The following is a 17928-nucleotide window of genomic DNA, read 5'->3' as shown; positions in this document are numbered from 1 at the left end:
TGTTCCAGCTGGGGTAGATTGGGAACCCATCTCCAATCCTTGCACATATCTTCAGGCAGTGAATTCACATGGCAATCTTCTGTACTCCCTCCCACCAACCCTTAGTTTCTCTGAACAATATTGCATAATGTTTTTTTTTTGTTAGGTTCATACAGGGGCCTGCTTTAAAGCTGCCTGAGTTAATTGCTCACAAGAATATGAATAATGCTGACTAACCTTTGGAATATTTAGTGCCAAGATCAATTAACTGTAAATGTAACAGTATTATATTACAACTCTGCTTTCACCTATGGGATTCAGATTAACCAATTGAAGGGCTATGATCTTTGAATTATCTTTGAACTAGTTTAATTAAATTCTAAGGAAGATGCATACAATGTATAGTTGGCACTAATATGTCTGTTTTGTGGCAAGTAGCAGAGAAATGTAAAATTAGCTTTTATTTAGGAGTAGTTTAGCCAGGCTACAAAAGTGAAATACCATGATTGCTGGGAACCTGAAATAAAAACAGGAAGTTCTGGGAATACTCAGCTGGCCTGGCAGCCTTCGCGGAGGTAGAAACAGAGTTAGTGATTCAGTCAATTAGGAGAAAGTGAGGACTGCAGATGCTGGAGATCAGAATTGAGAGTGTGGTGTTGGAAAAGCACAGCAGGTCAGGCAGCATCTGAGGAGCGGGAGAGTCGGCATTTCAGGTAAAAGTCCTTCATCAGGAATGAGGTTTGTGAGCCTTGGGGATGTACAGATAAATAGGAAGGTGTGGGGTGGGGGGGGGGCGCGGGGGGGGTGGTGGTGGTGGGGCTGGAGGGAAGGTAGCTAAGAGTGCCTGGATACATGGAGGTGGGGGTAATGGTGATAGGTCGGAGAGGAGGGTGGAGCGGATAGGTGGGAAGGAACATGGACAGGTCATGAAGGCGGTGCTGAGTTGGAAGTTTGGAAATGGGATAAGATGGGGGAAGGGAAAATGAGGAAACTGGTGAAGTCCACATTGATGCCGTGGGTTGGAGGGTCCCAAGGTGGAGTGGCAATGGAGGAGGCCCAAGACCTGCATGTCCTTGGTGGAGTGGGATGGGGTGCTTAAGTGTTCCGCCACAGGGCGGTAGGGTTGGTTTGTGTGGCTGTCCCAAAGATGTTCTCTGAAGTGCTCTGCAAGTAAGTGTCCTGTTTCCCCAATGTCGAGGAAACCGCATCGGAAGCAACGGATACAGTAAATGACGTGTGGAAGTGCAGGTAAAATTCTGATGGATGTGGAAATATATCTCTGGTGATGGGGTCTGTTTGTAGGTGGCAGAAATGGTGGAGGATGATGCATGTATACAGCTATGCCTGTCTCTTTGTTGGATGTGGAACAGTCCATCTTCCGCAGTTACACCAGCACCATTCCCCACCTTTTCTTCTGCTACATTGATGACTGCACTGGGGCCACCTCATGCTCCCAACGAGGAGGTTGAATGGTTCAACTTCACCAACCCATTCCATCCTGACCTTAAGTTTATCTGGACTATCACGGACACTTCCCTCCACTTCCTGGACCTCTCCATCTCCATCAATGGTAATTGGTTCAATACAGACATCTTCTAAAAACCTACCGACTCCCACATCTAACTGGACTGCACCTCCTCCCATCCTGCCTCCTGTAAAAACGTTATCCCTTATCCTCAATTCCTCCACCTCTGCCATATCTGCTCCCAGGAGGACCAGTTACACCACAGAACTCACCAGATAGTCTCCTTTTTCAAAGAGAGCAATTTCCCCTCCCACGTGGTTGATGATGCCTTCCAGCGCATCTCATCCACTTCGTGCACCTATGCCTTTGAATCCCACCCCTCCAACTGCAACAAGGACAGAACCCCTGTGGTCCTCATCTTTCTCCCCACTACCATCCGTATACATCACATCATCCTCCACCATTTCCGCAACCTACAAACAGACCCCCATCACTACAGATATATTTCCCTCCCCACCCCTATCTGCTTTAGAGAGACCATTCCCTCCACCACTCTCTTGTCAGGTCCCCACCCCCCACTAACCCACCCTCCCCTCCCAGCACCTTCTCCTGCCACCGCAGGAATTACAAAACCAGCGCCCACACCTCCCCCGCTCGCCTCAGTTCAAAGCCCCAAAGGAGCCTTCCACATCCATCAGAGTTTCATCTGCACTTCCACAGATGTCATTTATTGTATCCATTGCTCCATGCAGTCTCCTCTACTTTGGGGAGACAAGATGCCAATCGCAGAGTGCTTCAGAGAACATCTCTGGGACACATGTATCAATCAACTTCACCGCCCTGTGACTGAACACTTCAACACTTCAACCAACCCCACCACCCTGCCCCTCCCACTCCCCCAAGAACATGCTAATTTTTGGCCTTCTCCGCCATCAAATCCTAGCCACCTGACGCCTGGAGGAAGAACGCCTCATTTTCCACCTTGGGACCCTCCAAGGCATCAGTGTTGATTTCACCAGTTTCCTCATTTCCCCTCCACCCAACTCATCGCAGATCCAACCCTCCAACTTAACACCATCCTCTTGAACCATCCTACCTGTCCATTTCCTTCCCACATATCCGCTCCATCCTCCTCTCTGACCTATCACCATCACCCTCCACCTTCATCTCCTTATTGCATTCCCAGCTACCTTGCCCAGCCCCACCCACCCTCCGTCCTATTTATCCCTCAGCTCCCTTCGCCCCACCCCACACATTCCTGATGAAGGGCTTATGCCCCAAACGTTGATTCTCCTGCTCCTTGGATGCTGCCTGATCAGCTGTGCTTTTCCAGTGCTGCATTTTTCCATGAAGATGAATGAAAAGTTTTTTTATTCATTCATGGGATGAGGGCAGCACTGGCTGGGCCAGCATTTATTGCCCACCCTAATTGCCCAGGGGGCAGTTAAGAGTCAACCATATTGCTGTGGGTCTCGAGTCTCGTGTAGAGCAGACCAGGCAAGGATGGCAGTTTCTGCCCATGAAGGGCCCAGCAACTGACAATGGCTTTACAGTCATCAGACTCTTGATTCTGGATTTTACTGAGTTCAAATTACACCAGCTGTGGTGGGATTCGAGCCCAGGTCCCTGGAACCTTTTTAGTCTCTGGATTAACAGTCTAGCGATAATACCACTAGGTCATTACCTTTCCTACCACCCAATTGAAAAAAGGGGGAGTGCTGCATCTCCAGTGTTTCTATGGGAAGGTCCTGGTTTTATCAAGGCACTGGGGACATGCATTGTAATGTAACCTCCAGTCTCACTTCAAATCAATTGGGGAATTAAACTATTCCATTCCTGCCCTGACCTGGCTGATTATAATTTTAAATCAAAAGTGAACAGATATCAGAGTCCTACTTTAAATATGGCATTATCAGAGTCTGTGTACCATTCTTAGCTGATAGGTTAAACAGGGAGGGTAGTGGTGACTTCCCTACTCATAAAAATATGCATTAGGTACTGTCAAAGGGCCAGTAGTTTTGGTTCTATCATTGTGTGTCAGGAGTAACCAATGTTATCCTCTCCTCTCTTGCTCTGGGCTGTCCTCAAGCCTCGTAGCTCCACAACAAGTTCTCTATCAAGAATTTCTGATCTCCTTACCTTTGTCAAGGACCATCTATGCTGATCCATCGGAACAACTTATATGGAGAACAGCCCACTTTGATCATTGGGACAATGTCTGGGCCAATTATGGTTAGGGAGACAACAGATAACTCACTAAAGAGCCCTGACCATTAGAATGTTGTTTCCTGGGCCTTGCTGCTCCATTTCCCCACATCACAGTGAAAACCTTTCAAAGGATTTCATCGTCTATGAAGTTAAAAATCACACAACACCACGTTATAGTTCAACAGGTTTAATTGGAAGCACTAGCTTTCGGAGCACCGCTCCTTCATCAGTGGTTGTGCTGATGATCGACCATCTGATGAAGGAGTGGTGCTCTGAAAGCTAGTGCTTCCAATTAAACCTATTGGACTATAACCTAGTGCTGTGTGAGTTTTAACTTTGCACACCCCAGTCCAACACCGGCATCTCCAAATCATCTATGAAGCACTTCATGACATGTTGAGGTTGAGAAAGGCACGAGAAAGATGGGAGAAATTCCTTTCTGACCACAGTTCCGCCTATAACATTGTTGCTTCTTGTTGGGATGTAATTGTGCAGGTGTCAATATTCCTCCAGTACCTCACTAAGTGAGAGCCTGAGCAACAAGTCTGGGCAGACTATTCAATTACATATAGATGTAACCATATTCTCACTCACTTCTATTTGAGGAGTTAATTTGATAAAGAACACAAGAAATAGAAGAAGGAATAGGGCATTCAGACTCTAAAGGCATCATTCAACATGATCATTGCTGATCTTTGACCTCTTCCCCACACTATCCCATGACTCCTTTAGTATCCAAAAATGTATCAATAGCTATCTTCAATACAATCAATTACTGCAACATTCATTGTTTTCAGAGAATGCTAGCAGTTCACCACTCCTCGAATGAAGAAATTCACCTCAGCTTTAAAGGGTTGGCTCCTTTTTCTGAGACTGGGACTCCATGTCTCGTTTCTTCTGCCAAAGGAACTTTCCCTCAGCATCTATCCTGTGATTCTATGAAGGCCCTTAAAAACGTTATGTGCTTTAATTAGATCACCTCTCATTCTTCTAATTGCTAGGGAATATAAGCCGAGGCTATTCATCAAAATTTATACACTTCATTTCAGAAACCAGTCCAGTGAACCTTTGTGATTGTTCCTTTAGGGAGAATATCTCTTTCCCTAAGTAAGGGCACCCCCATACTCCTCACAATGCCTTATAATACGTATCATAGTAAGACTGATACTCCGATCCATTTGTCATAACAAGTATCATACCATTTGCCTGCCTTATTATGGCCTATAGTTAGATGTCAACTGCAGGCACCCTGCCTCCATTCCTGATGAAGGGCTTTTGCCCGAATCGTTGATTTTCCTGCTCCTTGGATGCTGCCTGACCTGCTGTGCTTTTCCAGCACCACTCTAATCTAGACTCTGCTTGTGATTCATGTATAAGGACGTGCCGATCCCTCTAAATACAAATATTACTACTCAATTTCTCAAAGAATATCCTACTTCTTCATGTTTCCCACCAAAGTGGATAACTTCACACTTGGCCACGGTGTGTTCGACCTGTCATGTTCTTGTACACGCACCCACCCTGTTTGTAACCCTCAGCAGTGATTGCTCATCCTTCTCACTGCTTCCTTTCCAACTTAACTTTGTAACAGAGAATGTCTGCAGACAGCCCAAAAACACTCTCAGCAAACATGTGCAAAACACACATGCACAGTACTCCTGCCAGTGACATCATTCCACCCTGTTCACTAATATTTATTGTCCTTATTTGACCGTCACCATGTTTTTTTACTGGCAGGGTGTTTGACAAAGTATGCATGGGTAGTCTGAACCTTTTTGGGGGATGTCAGGAGGCATCACCTTTTATTATCAGCAAACTCTGACACATTACAGTGCTGGGTCCACTGCTTTTCGTTATAATTATATAAATGCTTTGGATGTGAATGTAGGAGGTATAGTTAGTAAGTTTGCAGATGATGGGAATGTGCTGCCAGAAGAAGTGGTGGAGGCTGGTACAATTGCAACATTTAAAAGGCATTTGGATGGGTATATGAATAGGAAGGGTTTGGAGGGATATGGGCCAGGTGCTGGCAGATGGGACTAGATTGGGTTGGGATATCTGGTCGGCATTGACAGGTTGTACTGAAGGGTCTGTTTCCATGTTGTACATCTCTATGACTCTATGACTCTATTACAACTCAGTCCCCTCGTCTAAGTCACAAGTGAAGATTGTAAATAGCTGAGACCCTAGAACTGATCTTTGAGGCACTCCACTCATTACAGCTTGCCAACTGAAAATATCCTGTTTATTCCAACTCTCCATTTTTTGGCTTTTAATCAATCCTCAATCTGTGCCTTATATATGAAGCCCAGCCTATTATTCCTAATTTTGTGCACTAATTTGTTGAGTTTGACTTTAATGAATGCTTTCTGCAAGTGCAAATACAATACATTGTATCAATGAGCATCAATGTACACTGTCAAATTGATACACTGTATCTGAATACACTATCATCTTTACTGGGTACATTCCTCAAGAAACTGTAACAAGTATGTTAAAAGAGGGAAAAGTGGCTGATTTTTCCTCCCTTTCATTGCCCAGGGGCATTCAGTATTTAAACTATGAATTTAAATAATAAAAAAGCACAGAAAGTTCAGAAAATGCATAAGACATGGACAGGAATCAAATAGTGCTGAGGACACAGGATTGCTAATGAGTTTCTTAAACTCAGTGCAAAAACAGCTTAGATTTAGATAGTGCTTTTAAGGTAATGAAAGAAACATTTGGATAAGGAACCAAAAGTTAGGTAAAAGAGTTTTAAGGAGATAAAAGCTCCACATTTCCACAAAGCTCGAGTTTAAGAGCCATGAGATTTTGCTGCAGCTCTACAGTCCTTGGTGAGACCACACTTGGAATATTGTGTCCAGTTTTGGTTGCCCTACTATAGGAAAGATACAGAGGCTTTGGAGAGGGTACAAAGAAGGTTTACTAGGATGCTGCCAGGACTGGAGGGCTTGCCTTACGAAGAGAAATTGAATAAGCTCGGACTTTTCTCTCTGGAGAGAAGGAGGAAGAGAGGTGACCTGATCGAGGTATACAAGATAATGAGAGGAATAGATAGAGTCAATAGCCAGAGACTTTTCCCCAGGGCAGGATTGACTGGTATGGGGAGTCATAGTTTGAAGATATTAGGAGGAAGGTATAAAGGAGGCGTCAGAGGTAGGTTCTTTACGTAGAGAGCTGTGAATGCACGGAATGCGTTGCCAGCTGAGGTGGTGGAAGCAGAGTCATTGGGGACATTTAAGTGACTGCTGGACATGCACATGGATAGCAGTAAATTGAGGGGTGCATAGGTTAAGTTACTATATTTTACATTAGGATTAAATCTTGGCACAACATCGTGGGCCAAAAGGCCTGTTCTGTGCTGTACTTTTCTATGTATTATGTTCTATTTTCACTATGGAAGTGGGTAGCCCTTGCTGGGAAATGTGCTGCCCCAGTATACCTGCCTTGTTTTAAAGGGGCTGTTTAGATCTAATGCTTACTTGCTCCATGGTGAAGGGAGAGGATTGCAATAAAGTCAGGACCTCTCGCCTCAGAAGAAAAAGCATAGACAGACATGAAGGTGGGCAAGTGCTGGGACAGAGTGCTTCAAAGGTTGTTTGAGTTTGCTGGGATTTCATCCCACTTGTTTCAGAAGCTCTTAGGCACTATCCAACCATCACAGCCCGTCACATCTTCCACCTCACCTCCACGCCTCCTCATATCTGCATGTCGATTTATGCTTCTCACTCACCTCCAGGGCTTCTCAATCCACCCTGCAACTACCATACCACAACATGTCCTCTAACATCTCCCATTCTCCATCCACGGCAGCTCGAAGTGCCCATTCATTTTCCTATTCCCTTACACCTCCATGTCAACTCATAACCTCTACCATGTTCCTCATGACACTCTGTCATGAAGAATCTCCAGAACTGATATGGAAATGAAAACAAAATTTCAAAAACAGAATTCGTACCCACTCAGTGGTGAAAAGAAAACTGCCATTATTGAAATCTATTGAAAGAATTTCCATCTCCTCAAGTGGCTACTTTGTTCAATAACAAGCACACTTCCATTCAGGAGAAAGTGAGGACTGCAGATGCTGGGGATCAGAACTGAAAATGTGTTGCTGGAAAAGCGCAGCAGGTCAGGCAGCATCCAAGGAGCAGGAGAATCGACGTTTCGGGCATGAGTCCTTCTTCAGGAATCATGCCCGAAACGTCGATTCTCCTGCTCCTTGGATGCTGCCTGACCTGCTGCGCTTTTCCAGCAACACATTTTCAGCACACTTCTATTCAGTACCTGCATCAAAGATAACTAATCCTTTAATAACCTCCTTTCACTGACAATCAAACAGAGAGTTCAGAACAAAAAAAAAGTTAATTTACCTTTTGAAACGAAACCAAGTATTCATAATGACTTAATAACAATTTTTGAAAAATGTCAGCAAAGAACTTTATTCAAACCATGGAGCAGTCACTGATGTTTCAACCAATGCACCAGTTGTGCTGTAATTTAAAATCACTCAGGAGGCTTCTTTTTATAAAATCTGAAATTGCTGGAAAAGCTCAACAGATCAGGCAGCATCTAAGGAGAGAAAGCAGAGTTAATCCAGTGACCCTTCGTCTGAATACGACATCCGCAATTCTTTGAATATTTCAATTAGGCTGCTTTTTAACTCTCACAGAATACTAAAAAACTAATCTTTCTCCACCAAGTTTAAATCATGTAACTTTTATCGAGTTATCTACACTTCAACAAAATTTATGTTTATTCCATCAATTTGTGTCTCCGATACTGCGGGCCTTCAGAAGAGACAAAATGGGGGCTGTTCGAACTCTGCCCTGAGTTTAAATGGTTCTGTTAATTTTGAGATTCCTGTCTGTGTGGATGTGAAATTGGGAGATGGGACTTCCACATCATAGGGTCATAGAGATGTACGGCATGGAAACAGACCCTTCAGTCCAACCCAACCATGCTGACCAGATATCCCAACCCAATCTAGTCCCATCTGCCATTAACAGTGATGTGGGGAAAATGGATCAGCATGGCCAAAACCCTTCCTATGCATATACCCATCCAGATGCCTTTTAAATGTTGCAATTGTACCAGCCTCCAACACTTCCACTGGCAGCTCATTCCATACACATACCACCCTCTGTGTGAAAAAGTTGCCCCTTAGGTCTCTTTTATATCTTTCCCCTCTCAACCTAAACCTATGCCCTCTAGTTCTGGACTCTCCCACCCCAGGGAAAAGATTTTGTCTATTTACCCTATCTGTGCCCCTCATGATTTTGTAAATCTCTATAAGGTCACCCCTCATCCTCCGAAGCTCCAGGGAAAACAACCCCAGCCTGTTCAGCCTCTCCCTATAGCTCAAATCTTCCAACCCTGGCAACATCCTTGTAAATCTTTTCTGAACGCTTTCAAGTTTCACAACATGTTTCCGATAGGAAGGAGACCAGAATTCCATGCAATATTTCGACCGTAGCCTAACCAATGTCCTGTACAGCTGCAACATGACCACCCAACTGCTGTACTCAGTACTCTGACCAATAAAGGAAAGCATACCAAACACCTTCTTCACTATCCTATCCACCTGCGACTCCACTTTCAAGGAGCTATGAACCTGCACTCCAAGGTCTCTTTGTTCAGCAACACTCCCTAGGACGTTACCATTAAGTGTATAAATCCTGCTAAGATTTGCTTTCCAAAAAGGTAGCACATCGCATTTATCTAAATTAAACTCCATCTGCCACTTCTCAGCCCTATGGCCCATCTGATCGTCAATGTCCACATGGGAGACTGGTTAGCAAGGTTAGATCTCATGGAATACAGGGAGAACTAGCCATTTGAATACAGAACTGGCTCAAATGTAGAAGACAGACGGTGGTAGTGGAGGGCTGTTTTTCAGACTGGAGTCCTGAGACCAGTGGAGTCACACAAGGATCAGTAATCTGAGGTAACCCACTTCACTGTCCACTACACCTCCAATTTTGGTGTCATCTGCAAACTTACTAACTATACCTCTTGTGCTCACATTCAAATCATTTATATAAATGATGAAAAGTAGTGGACCCAGTACGGATCCTCAGGGCACTCCACTAGTCTCAGGCCTCCAGTCTGAAAAACAGCCCTCCACATTTGAGCCAGTTTTGTATTCAAATGGCTAGTTCTCCCTGTATTCTGTGAGACCTAACCTTACTAACCAGTCTCCCATGGGGAACATTGACGAATGCCTTACTGAGGTCCATATAGATCACATCTACCGCTCTGCCCTCATCAATCCTCTTTGTTACTTCTTCAAAAAACTCAATCAAGTTTGTGAGACATGATTTTTCACGCACAAAGTCATGTTGACTATCCCTAATCAGAGCTGAAAATGTGTTGCTGGAAAAGCGCAGCAGGTCAGGCAGCATCCAAGGAACAGGAGAATCGACGTTTCGGGCATACGCCCTTCTTCAGGAAAGGCTTCCTGAAGAAGGGCTTATGCCCGAAACGTCGATTCTCCTGTTCCTTGGATGCTGCCTGACCTGCTGCGCTTTTCCAGCAACACATTTTCAGCTCTGATCTCCAGCATCTGCAGTCCTCACTTTCTCCTATCCCTAATCAGTCCTTGCCTTTCCAAATACATGTACATCCTGTCCTTCAGGATTCTCTCCAACAACTTGCCCATCATGGACCTCAGGCTCACCGGTCTATAGTTCCCTGGCTTGTCCTTACCACCTTTCTTAAACAGTGGCACCACGTTAGCCATCCTCCAGTCTTTCACCACTTCACCTGTGACTATCGATGATACAAATATCTCAGTAAGAGGCCCACCAATCACTTCCCAACTTCCCACAGAGTTCTCCAGTACACCTGATCAGGTCCTGGGGATTATTCCACCTTTATGCGTTTCAAGACATCCAGCACTTCCTCCTCTGTAATATGGACATTTTTCAAGCTGTCACTGTCTATTTCCCTACATTCTATATCTTCCATGTCTTTTTCAACAGTAAATACTGATGCAAATTACTCATTTAGTATCTCCAATATCTCCTGCGGCTCCACACAAAGGGCGCCTTGCTGATGTTTGAGGGGCCCTATTCTCTCCCTTTTGTCCCTAATGTATTTGTAAAAACCCTTTTGATTCTCCTTCACTCTATTTGCCAAAGCTATCTCATGTCCTCTTTTTGCCCTCCTGATCTCTCTCTTAAGTATACTCCTACTGCCTTTATACTCTTCTAAGGATTCACTCGATGTAGCCTGTCTATACCCGACATATGCTTCCTTCTTTTTCTTAACCAAACCCTCTATTTCTTTAGTCATCCATCATTCCTTATACCTACCAGCCTTTCTTTTCAACCTGACAGGAATATACTGTCTCTGGACTCTCGTTGTCTCATTTCTGAAGGCTTCCCATTTTCCAGCCATCCAGCAGACATCTGCCCCCAATCAGCTTTTGAAAGTTCTTGCCTGATACCATCAAAATTGACCTTTCTCCAATTTAGAACTTGAACTTTTAGATCTAGTCTACCCTTTTCCATCACTAGTTTAAAACTAATAGAATTATGATCGCTGGCCCCACTGACACCTCAGTCACCTGCACTGCCTTATTTCCCAAGACTAGGTCAACAGTGGAAGATTTTTGTGAAAATTTGGTTCATAAGGGCTACAAGGTGGATCAGTAGTTAGCATTGCTGCCTCACAGCGCCATGGACTTGGGTTCAATTCCAACCCCGGGCAACTGTCTGTGCGGAGTTTGTACATTCTCCCAGTGTCTGCGTGGGTTTCCTCTGGGTGCTCCAGTTTCCTCCCACAATCCAAAGATGTGCAGGTAGGGGAATTAGCCAAGGAAAATGCAGAGTCACAAGGATAGGGTAGAGGGGTGGGTCTGGATGTGATGCTGTTCAGAGAGTCAGTGTGGACTTGATGGACTGAATGGCCTGTTTGCACATGGTAGTGATTCATAGATATAGACCTTCTACTAGGATTTCCATTTGTGCAACACAGGCCAGAGATAAATCTGGAAATATTTCGTGTGCGGTATTAAGTGTTGACCTTATCTACTAAATAATTTGCCAGATTTTAAAAGGATGAATGAAAGATCAATACTTTCTTTGTGAACTTGCGAATGGCTCAACTTAAATGGTCAGAATGAAAAGTTAACAAATCAGTGGATAGATACACATCATGGTATTCACGAATACAAAAGCAAAATACTGCAGATTCTGGAAGTCTGAAATGCAAACAGAAAATCCTCGCAGTACTTAGCAGGTCAAGCAGCATCTGTGAAAAGAAACAGGTCAATGATGGCCCTGCTCAGAACTTTGCAAATGAAAGAAGGGAAGTAGACCACTATGAAATGAACAATTTGGGTAAGAGCCAAATGGAAAACTTATTAAAGCAAGAAAAGGTCAAAGGGCCAAAATCATCGTGAAACAGGAACTCTGTTCTCTATACAAGTGCTGTAAAGAACAATCAGTATTTGACGATTTTGTCCCTGGTATTTGGGGCATTTCTCTGATTGCCACTTCTCTGCTGGCATCTGCAAACTCTGCCAATGGTTCAGAGTAAGGATTGTTTGAGGTAGTACACTGTCACTAAATCCTCCTTTGTCTCTACCCTGTCCAGGGCTTTTGGCTTGGGTCTGATGATCAGTGGTAGAAGCTACACCAAGATAGAATCTTTACAGAAGAGGCACTGTTCTTAGTTAACAAGTCACTATGTTATGTAATTGCAATAAGTACAACTACACTACAAGCAGAACTACTAGAACTCTCGGGAGCTATACCAATTACATCTGATCTCAATGAAGACTAGTGTCGAAATCCCTGTCTCCACCCACAGATTGTGCGTGACATCATCTTAATACAACCAAAAAAATTTGGTTCCTTCAGAACCATTACCTTATACAACAATATTCTCTGTTACTATTATATTAGAATGTTGACATTGCATCCAAAATGCTTGCAGAATTTATATGACTCTTAGTCATTCTGTTAATTTCTTCCAAACAGCAGAAAGTTAGTTATGAGGTTTTGATTTCTTTTTTGTACAGGCTCGTGTCTCTCTTTACGCTTTGAATAAGGTCTTTGAGAATGCTGCCTTTAAAATAATGACTTACAGAACAACAGGAAATGTGCAATGAAGCCAAACCAGCAAGTAAGCCTAAGTGGGACCAAGGAACATTGGCAGAGAAGAAACTCTAAGAGGGAGAAATGAAAGATATAACATCACCAAGTGTATTTAAGTTACAGTCCAGAAACTGTGCCAGAACTCACTGAAAAGTAAATATTCAAAATATCCAGATAAAGTTATAAGGAAGTTCTGATAGCTTTGACACTTTTGCAAGTGATCACTGCCAACCTCTGAGTATTAAAGATGGAAAGAATGCTTTACAGAGGAGGTGATGAAATAATTAATTGACCCAAAGTATGATTTCATACATTAGACATGAGAGTGAGGTCCCAAATAAAACACTGTAGAATGCTTTACTACATTTAAGGCACTGTTCACTTGTAAGTTATTGATCCAAGGCTGAAGTTTCCTATACTAAAATGATTTGGAGATGCTGGTGTTGCACTGGGGTGTACAAAGTTAAAAATTACATATGAAAGAAGTGAAACTATCATGGTCATTCCAACAGACTTAACAAACAGTCAAGGTATTTTTCAATGTATAATTTCAGTTACATCACACTGTAAACTTTTGCTATAAATTCTGTGTCTTACAATTGTGCACTCCACAACCACCTGATGAAGGAGTGACACTCCGAAAGCTAGTGCTTCCAATTAAACCTGCCGGACTATAACCTGGTTTTGTGTGATTTTTAACTTTATACTAAAATGAGGCCTAGATTAGCACTGTCAAGTATAGTGCCGCCAGAATAGCTGTTATTTTACCAGACCCTTATATCCACCTAACTGAATCCAGTAAGCTGACCTTTTGAGTTGCTTCTGGGTGTTTCAGTTAGAATGGTAAGATTCAGTAAGCTCAGGCAAGCCCCACAAATGCAGGCAATGTCCATGTCCAATAAGGGAGACTCTAATCCTCACCCTAAGGCATTACCATCATACAAACTGTGAACATCATACAAACTACGAATATCATATCTACTATGAACATCGTAGGGATTATCATTCACCAGAAACTGAACTGGACTAGCCATATAAGTACTGTGGCTACTGTGACAGGTCAAACATTAGGAATTCTGTAATAGGTAACTCATTTAATGACTTCCCAAAGCCTATTCCGCCATCTACATGGCACAAGTCAGGGGTGTGATAGAATATTCCCCACTTGCAGCTCCGACAACACTCAAGAAGTTTAACATCATCCAACAGAAAACACCCCTGCTTGATTGGCATCACATCCACAAACACCCTTCCTTTCCACTCTTGATGCTCTGTGTGTACTATCTATAAGATGCATTGCAGAAATTCTCCAAAGGTCCTTAGCCAGCACCTTTGAAACTCAAGGCTAATCCAAACTAGAAGGACAAGGGTGTCAGATACATAGGAACTTACCATCTGCAAGTACCTCTCCAAGCCACACTGCATCCTGATTTGGAAATATATTGCCATCCCTTCAGTATCAATGAGTTAAAACCCTGGAATGCCCTCCCTAAGGGCTTTGTGAGTTTACCTGCAATGAATGGTTGCAGCAACATCCCATAAATAAATTTTTAAAAAGGGCAGGTGTTCATTGAACAATCTTTATTTGCATTTTTAATCAGAGGTTGCAATATCAAGATAACATAGAACTTGCTTGTTTTACGGGCTAAGTCCTACCCAGGTCCAACAACCTAAAGAACTCGAAGGGTTGTTGTGTTCAACAGTAAAACATTTATTATATTAAAATAAACTGTGTGCAGAATGGGCGGCACGGTGGCTCAGTGGTTAGCACTGCTGCCTCACAGTGCCAGGGACCCAGGTTCGATTCCTGCCTTGGGTGACTGTCTGTGTGGAGTTCTCCCCATGTCTGTGGGTTCCCTCCGGGTGCTCCGGTTTCCTCCCACAGTCCAAAGATGTGTGGGTCAGGTGATTTGGCATTCTAAATTGCCATTCTAGTGTTAGGTTAATTAGTCAGAGGGAAATGGGTTTGGGCGGGTTACTCTTCGGAGGGTCAGTTAGGACTTGTTGGGCCGAAGGGCCTGTTCCACTCTGTAGGTAATCTAATCTAATACAAGAGTGTACCTCCCTCAGTCTCCATCTTCAGATTATGTCTCTAACTCCATATGACATAAACACAGTGGGTGGTACCAATCACATGCTCTCAGATATTAACCCTTTCAGACCCATACAGAACAAAACTAAGAAATGACAAAGATTCTTTGCAAAACTAAACTAAAACTATAGCCAAATAAGTGGTAGCAATATTAACAGATGATAAAGTAACTGCTGAATAAATGGATGGAGTAATGAGAAACAATTTAGATAGGACATGGCAGCAATCACACCAACAAAATAATAAAATGGAACAGCTTGAGGTGAACAGCAGAAAGACAGCGCACACTTCTGCAAGTCAAGACAACTATGGAGAATTATGATTTAATAAGCCTGGACTAATACTGCATTCCAGGCAAGAAAGTCAAGGACGGTTGAAAGGGAGAGATGTATGTTCACATGTTTCTGTCGATAGAATATTCGTTGTTTCTCAACCTAGAAAGCAGCCTACTTCCACAGATGACGAGTTACACTAAATGCTTTGCAGCAGTAATCTGGGAGAACGTGGGCGAACACTTGCAATTCTGTCTGCGTTAGTGTAATGAAGGGTAAAGATAAATATAGCAAGGCAGATGTGAAAATCATTATTTAAGTTTGTAAAATTAATCTTAGTGAGAATAAACAGGAACCAAAACCAGAAAAAAAGCATGGGATGAAGTGAACTAAAATCCCTAAAGGCTATTTTTAAGGGTGATGGAGAATATATTCAACATGAAACAAATGAAAAACATGGGAGACTGGAACACTGAGGCTGAACATGAAATCAAAAGCAATTTTAATATTTAAAAAAAACTAACAAACTCTTATAAGTGATGAAGAACGATAGCAATTTGAAGCCCTGATAAAGACTTCTATTACAAATAACTGAAAAGGGTAAAGGGACATTATGAAATTTATAATAGCAATTGTGAGTCAAGTAAATACTTATGCTGTTTGAGAACTGGATGAAATGTTAAAACACTGAGAGCACATTCTGTTTATATTTACCTAAGGTTAGCTGGGTTAACTGTTACGGACTAAGCCAGACCCCCTCAAAACATTTCAAGAAAGTGGGCAGCACGGTGGCACAGTGGTTAGCACTGTTGCCTCACAGCGCCAGAGACCCGGGTTCAATTCCCGCCTCAGGTGACTGTCTGTGTGGAGTTTGCACATTCTCCCCGTGTCTGCGTGGGTTTCCTCCGGGTGCTCCGGTTTCCTCCCACAATCCAAAAAATGTGCAGGTTAGGCGAATTGGCCATGCTAAATTGCCCGTAGTGTTAGATGAAGGGGTAAATGTAGGGGAATGGGTCTGGGTGGGTTACGCTTCGGCGGGTCGGTGTGGACTTGTTGGGCCAAGGGGCCTGTTTCCACACTGTAAATAATCTAATCTAAAAAAAAAGTAGCCCAGACCTTAACTTTGCTCGTTGTTTTAAGCAGGTGTACAGTGAATATTCCAGGAGAGGTGCAGCTGGTCAAACCACTTCGTTTTAAACAAAACAGACTTTATTGACAAGATTACCGAATGAAACACAAGCAAAAGAGAACAGAATACAGAATAACTTAACCTGTCCGAAAACCCAAAGATTATCCCAACTTAATGATTCTGTTCCAAATATTTGCAACAATCCCCATAAACACCCCTTGTTACAAAAGGTAGAATCAAACACAGGGTCTTACAGGAGAGAGAGAGAGAGATGGTAGCATGGAACACCCTCTTCCATGTAGCTGTTTCTTGGATCAGCAGCATCACTGACTGCCTGCTTCCCGTGAACTGCTAGACTGCTGAAGCCAAACCAGAGAGAAGCTGAGCTGCGGGAACTGGCCACTCTCATTGTGCAAGTATTTTTTTAACTTGAAAGCCTTTTTCCTGAGTCAGTAGCTGTTAGCTATAATCAAATTGGCCGAAAACTCATCCAAGCTAGACTTTTCAGAATTGCTGCTTTTAAGACCTCTCTTAAAAAGAAAGTCAAGGGCAGCATAACATTGTTAAAGGAGCAGCATCACCATGTAACCAAAATGAAGTTAAATTAAATTAGAATAAAATTAACAAGGAGAAAGCATATGAAACTTGGTGACAGCCTAATTGTTTGTAAGAGGTCATGGTCTTTTCAAATGTTTGTGTTTGGGTTGAAGGAATGTACATGTTTGCTTCCATCAAACCTTCCAACTTTAGCAGTAATGGGCCGAACTGGATAAGCAGAAGTTTTGTTTAAAACACATGCAGTGAATCAGGTGCAATAATGGAGATTTTGTATCAGCTGAATTTGAGATTGTCATGGAGTTGTAAATGATTGGATGACATATAAGTGGTGAGTGCAAGTTAAAGTTTTATGTCAAAGTTCATTCAGGCAAGCATTTTTCCAAGGAGATGCAAACCAGTCTTAATGAGTTAACTGAGCCAACTGATGGGGAAAAACAAGACACATATGTGATATTTGCCAGTGGGTCAAATTGGTCAGTTTCTGGAAATTGGATAGTGTCAATGATAAAACGCACAGCTTTTTACATGGAAAGCATTTCATTCAGCCTGCCCTCACATTAAAATCATTATCTAGGTCAGAGAGATTGATTGATCAACGATGAGAATTGAAAGAGAGTTGGCTGATCATCCGTTCTGGTCAGATCTTCAAACAAATCCACATAAAAGGGTTCACTTATGTTTGTAAACATTATATGGTTAAGAGTCTTCCCAGTATTTTTTGTTGTGTAATTTTCTTTGATAAAGAACATTGGGTATATTTCATTATTAGAACTCTCTTGGGTTATTGATAATGGACCAGGGAAATGGGAATGAAAGCACACAGTTCTCAACAATAACTATGTGATAATGACCAGATAATCATTTTTCATGATGCCATTCAAGGGATTTATATTGGGGACCTCAAGGTCTTGTTCAAAATCTTTCCAAGGGATCATTTTATGTCAGCTTGAAAGAAGAAATAGTGCTTCAGCCTAACACCTCATCCATAAAATGGGGCTTCTGACAAAAAAGACCCCTCAGTCCTGCACTGGAGTGGGACTTGAGATCAGTTTCTGAATCAGAAGCAATAGTGTCAACTACTGAGTGGCAACTGACACTTTTGGCAAAGATATTGGAATTAC

At 42.8% G+C, this 17928-nt stretch overlaps 1 protein-coding gene across 1 annotated transcript in view; it reads right to left on the bottom strand.

The window, feature by feature from the left end:
• The window catches only part of LOC148149100 (uncharacterized), a 44649-nt gene extending 30407 nt beyond the window's left edge, over nt 1–14242 (bottom strand). Inside the window, exon 1 of the mRNA XM_087990265.1 lies at nt 14149–14242. Within this exon, the coding sequence (XP_087846391.1) occupies nt 14149–14205 (57 nt within the window). The 5' untranslated portion in view covers nt 14206–14242. The remainder of the gene's footprint in view (nt 1–14148) is intronic.
• Nucleotides 14243–17928: the final 3686 nt, after the last annotated feature.

This window comes from Chiloscyllium plagiosum, unplaced genomic scaffold, assembly GCF_037043375.1.
Source record: "Chiloscyllium plagiosum isolate Xiang-an unplaced genomic scaffold, Cpla_swu_hap1 HiC_scaffold_9, whole genome shotgun sequence".
Taxonomy (NCBI): domain Eukaryota; kingdom Metazoa; phylum Chordata; class Chondrichthyes; order Orectolobiformes; family Hemiscylliidae; genus Chiloscyllium; species Chiloscyllium plagiosum.
The sequence above is the reverse complement of the archived record's forward strand: the minus strand, read 5'-3'. Positions and strand labels throughout refer to the sequence as shown.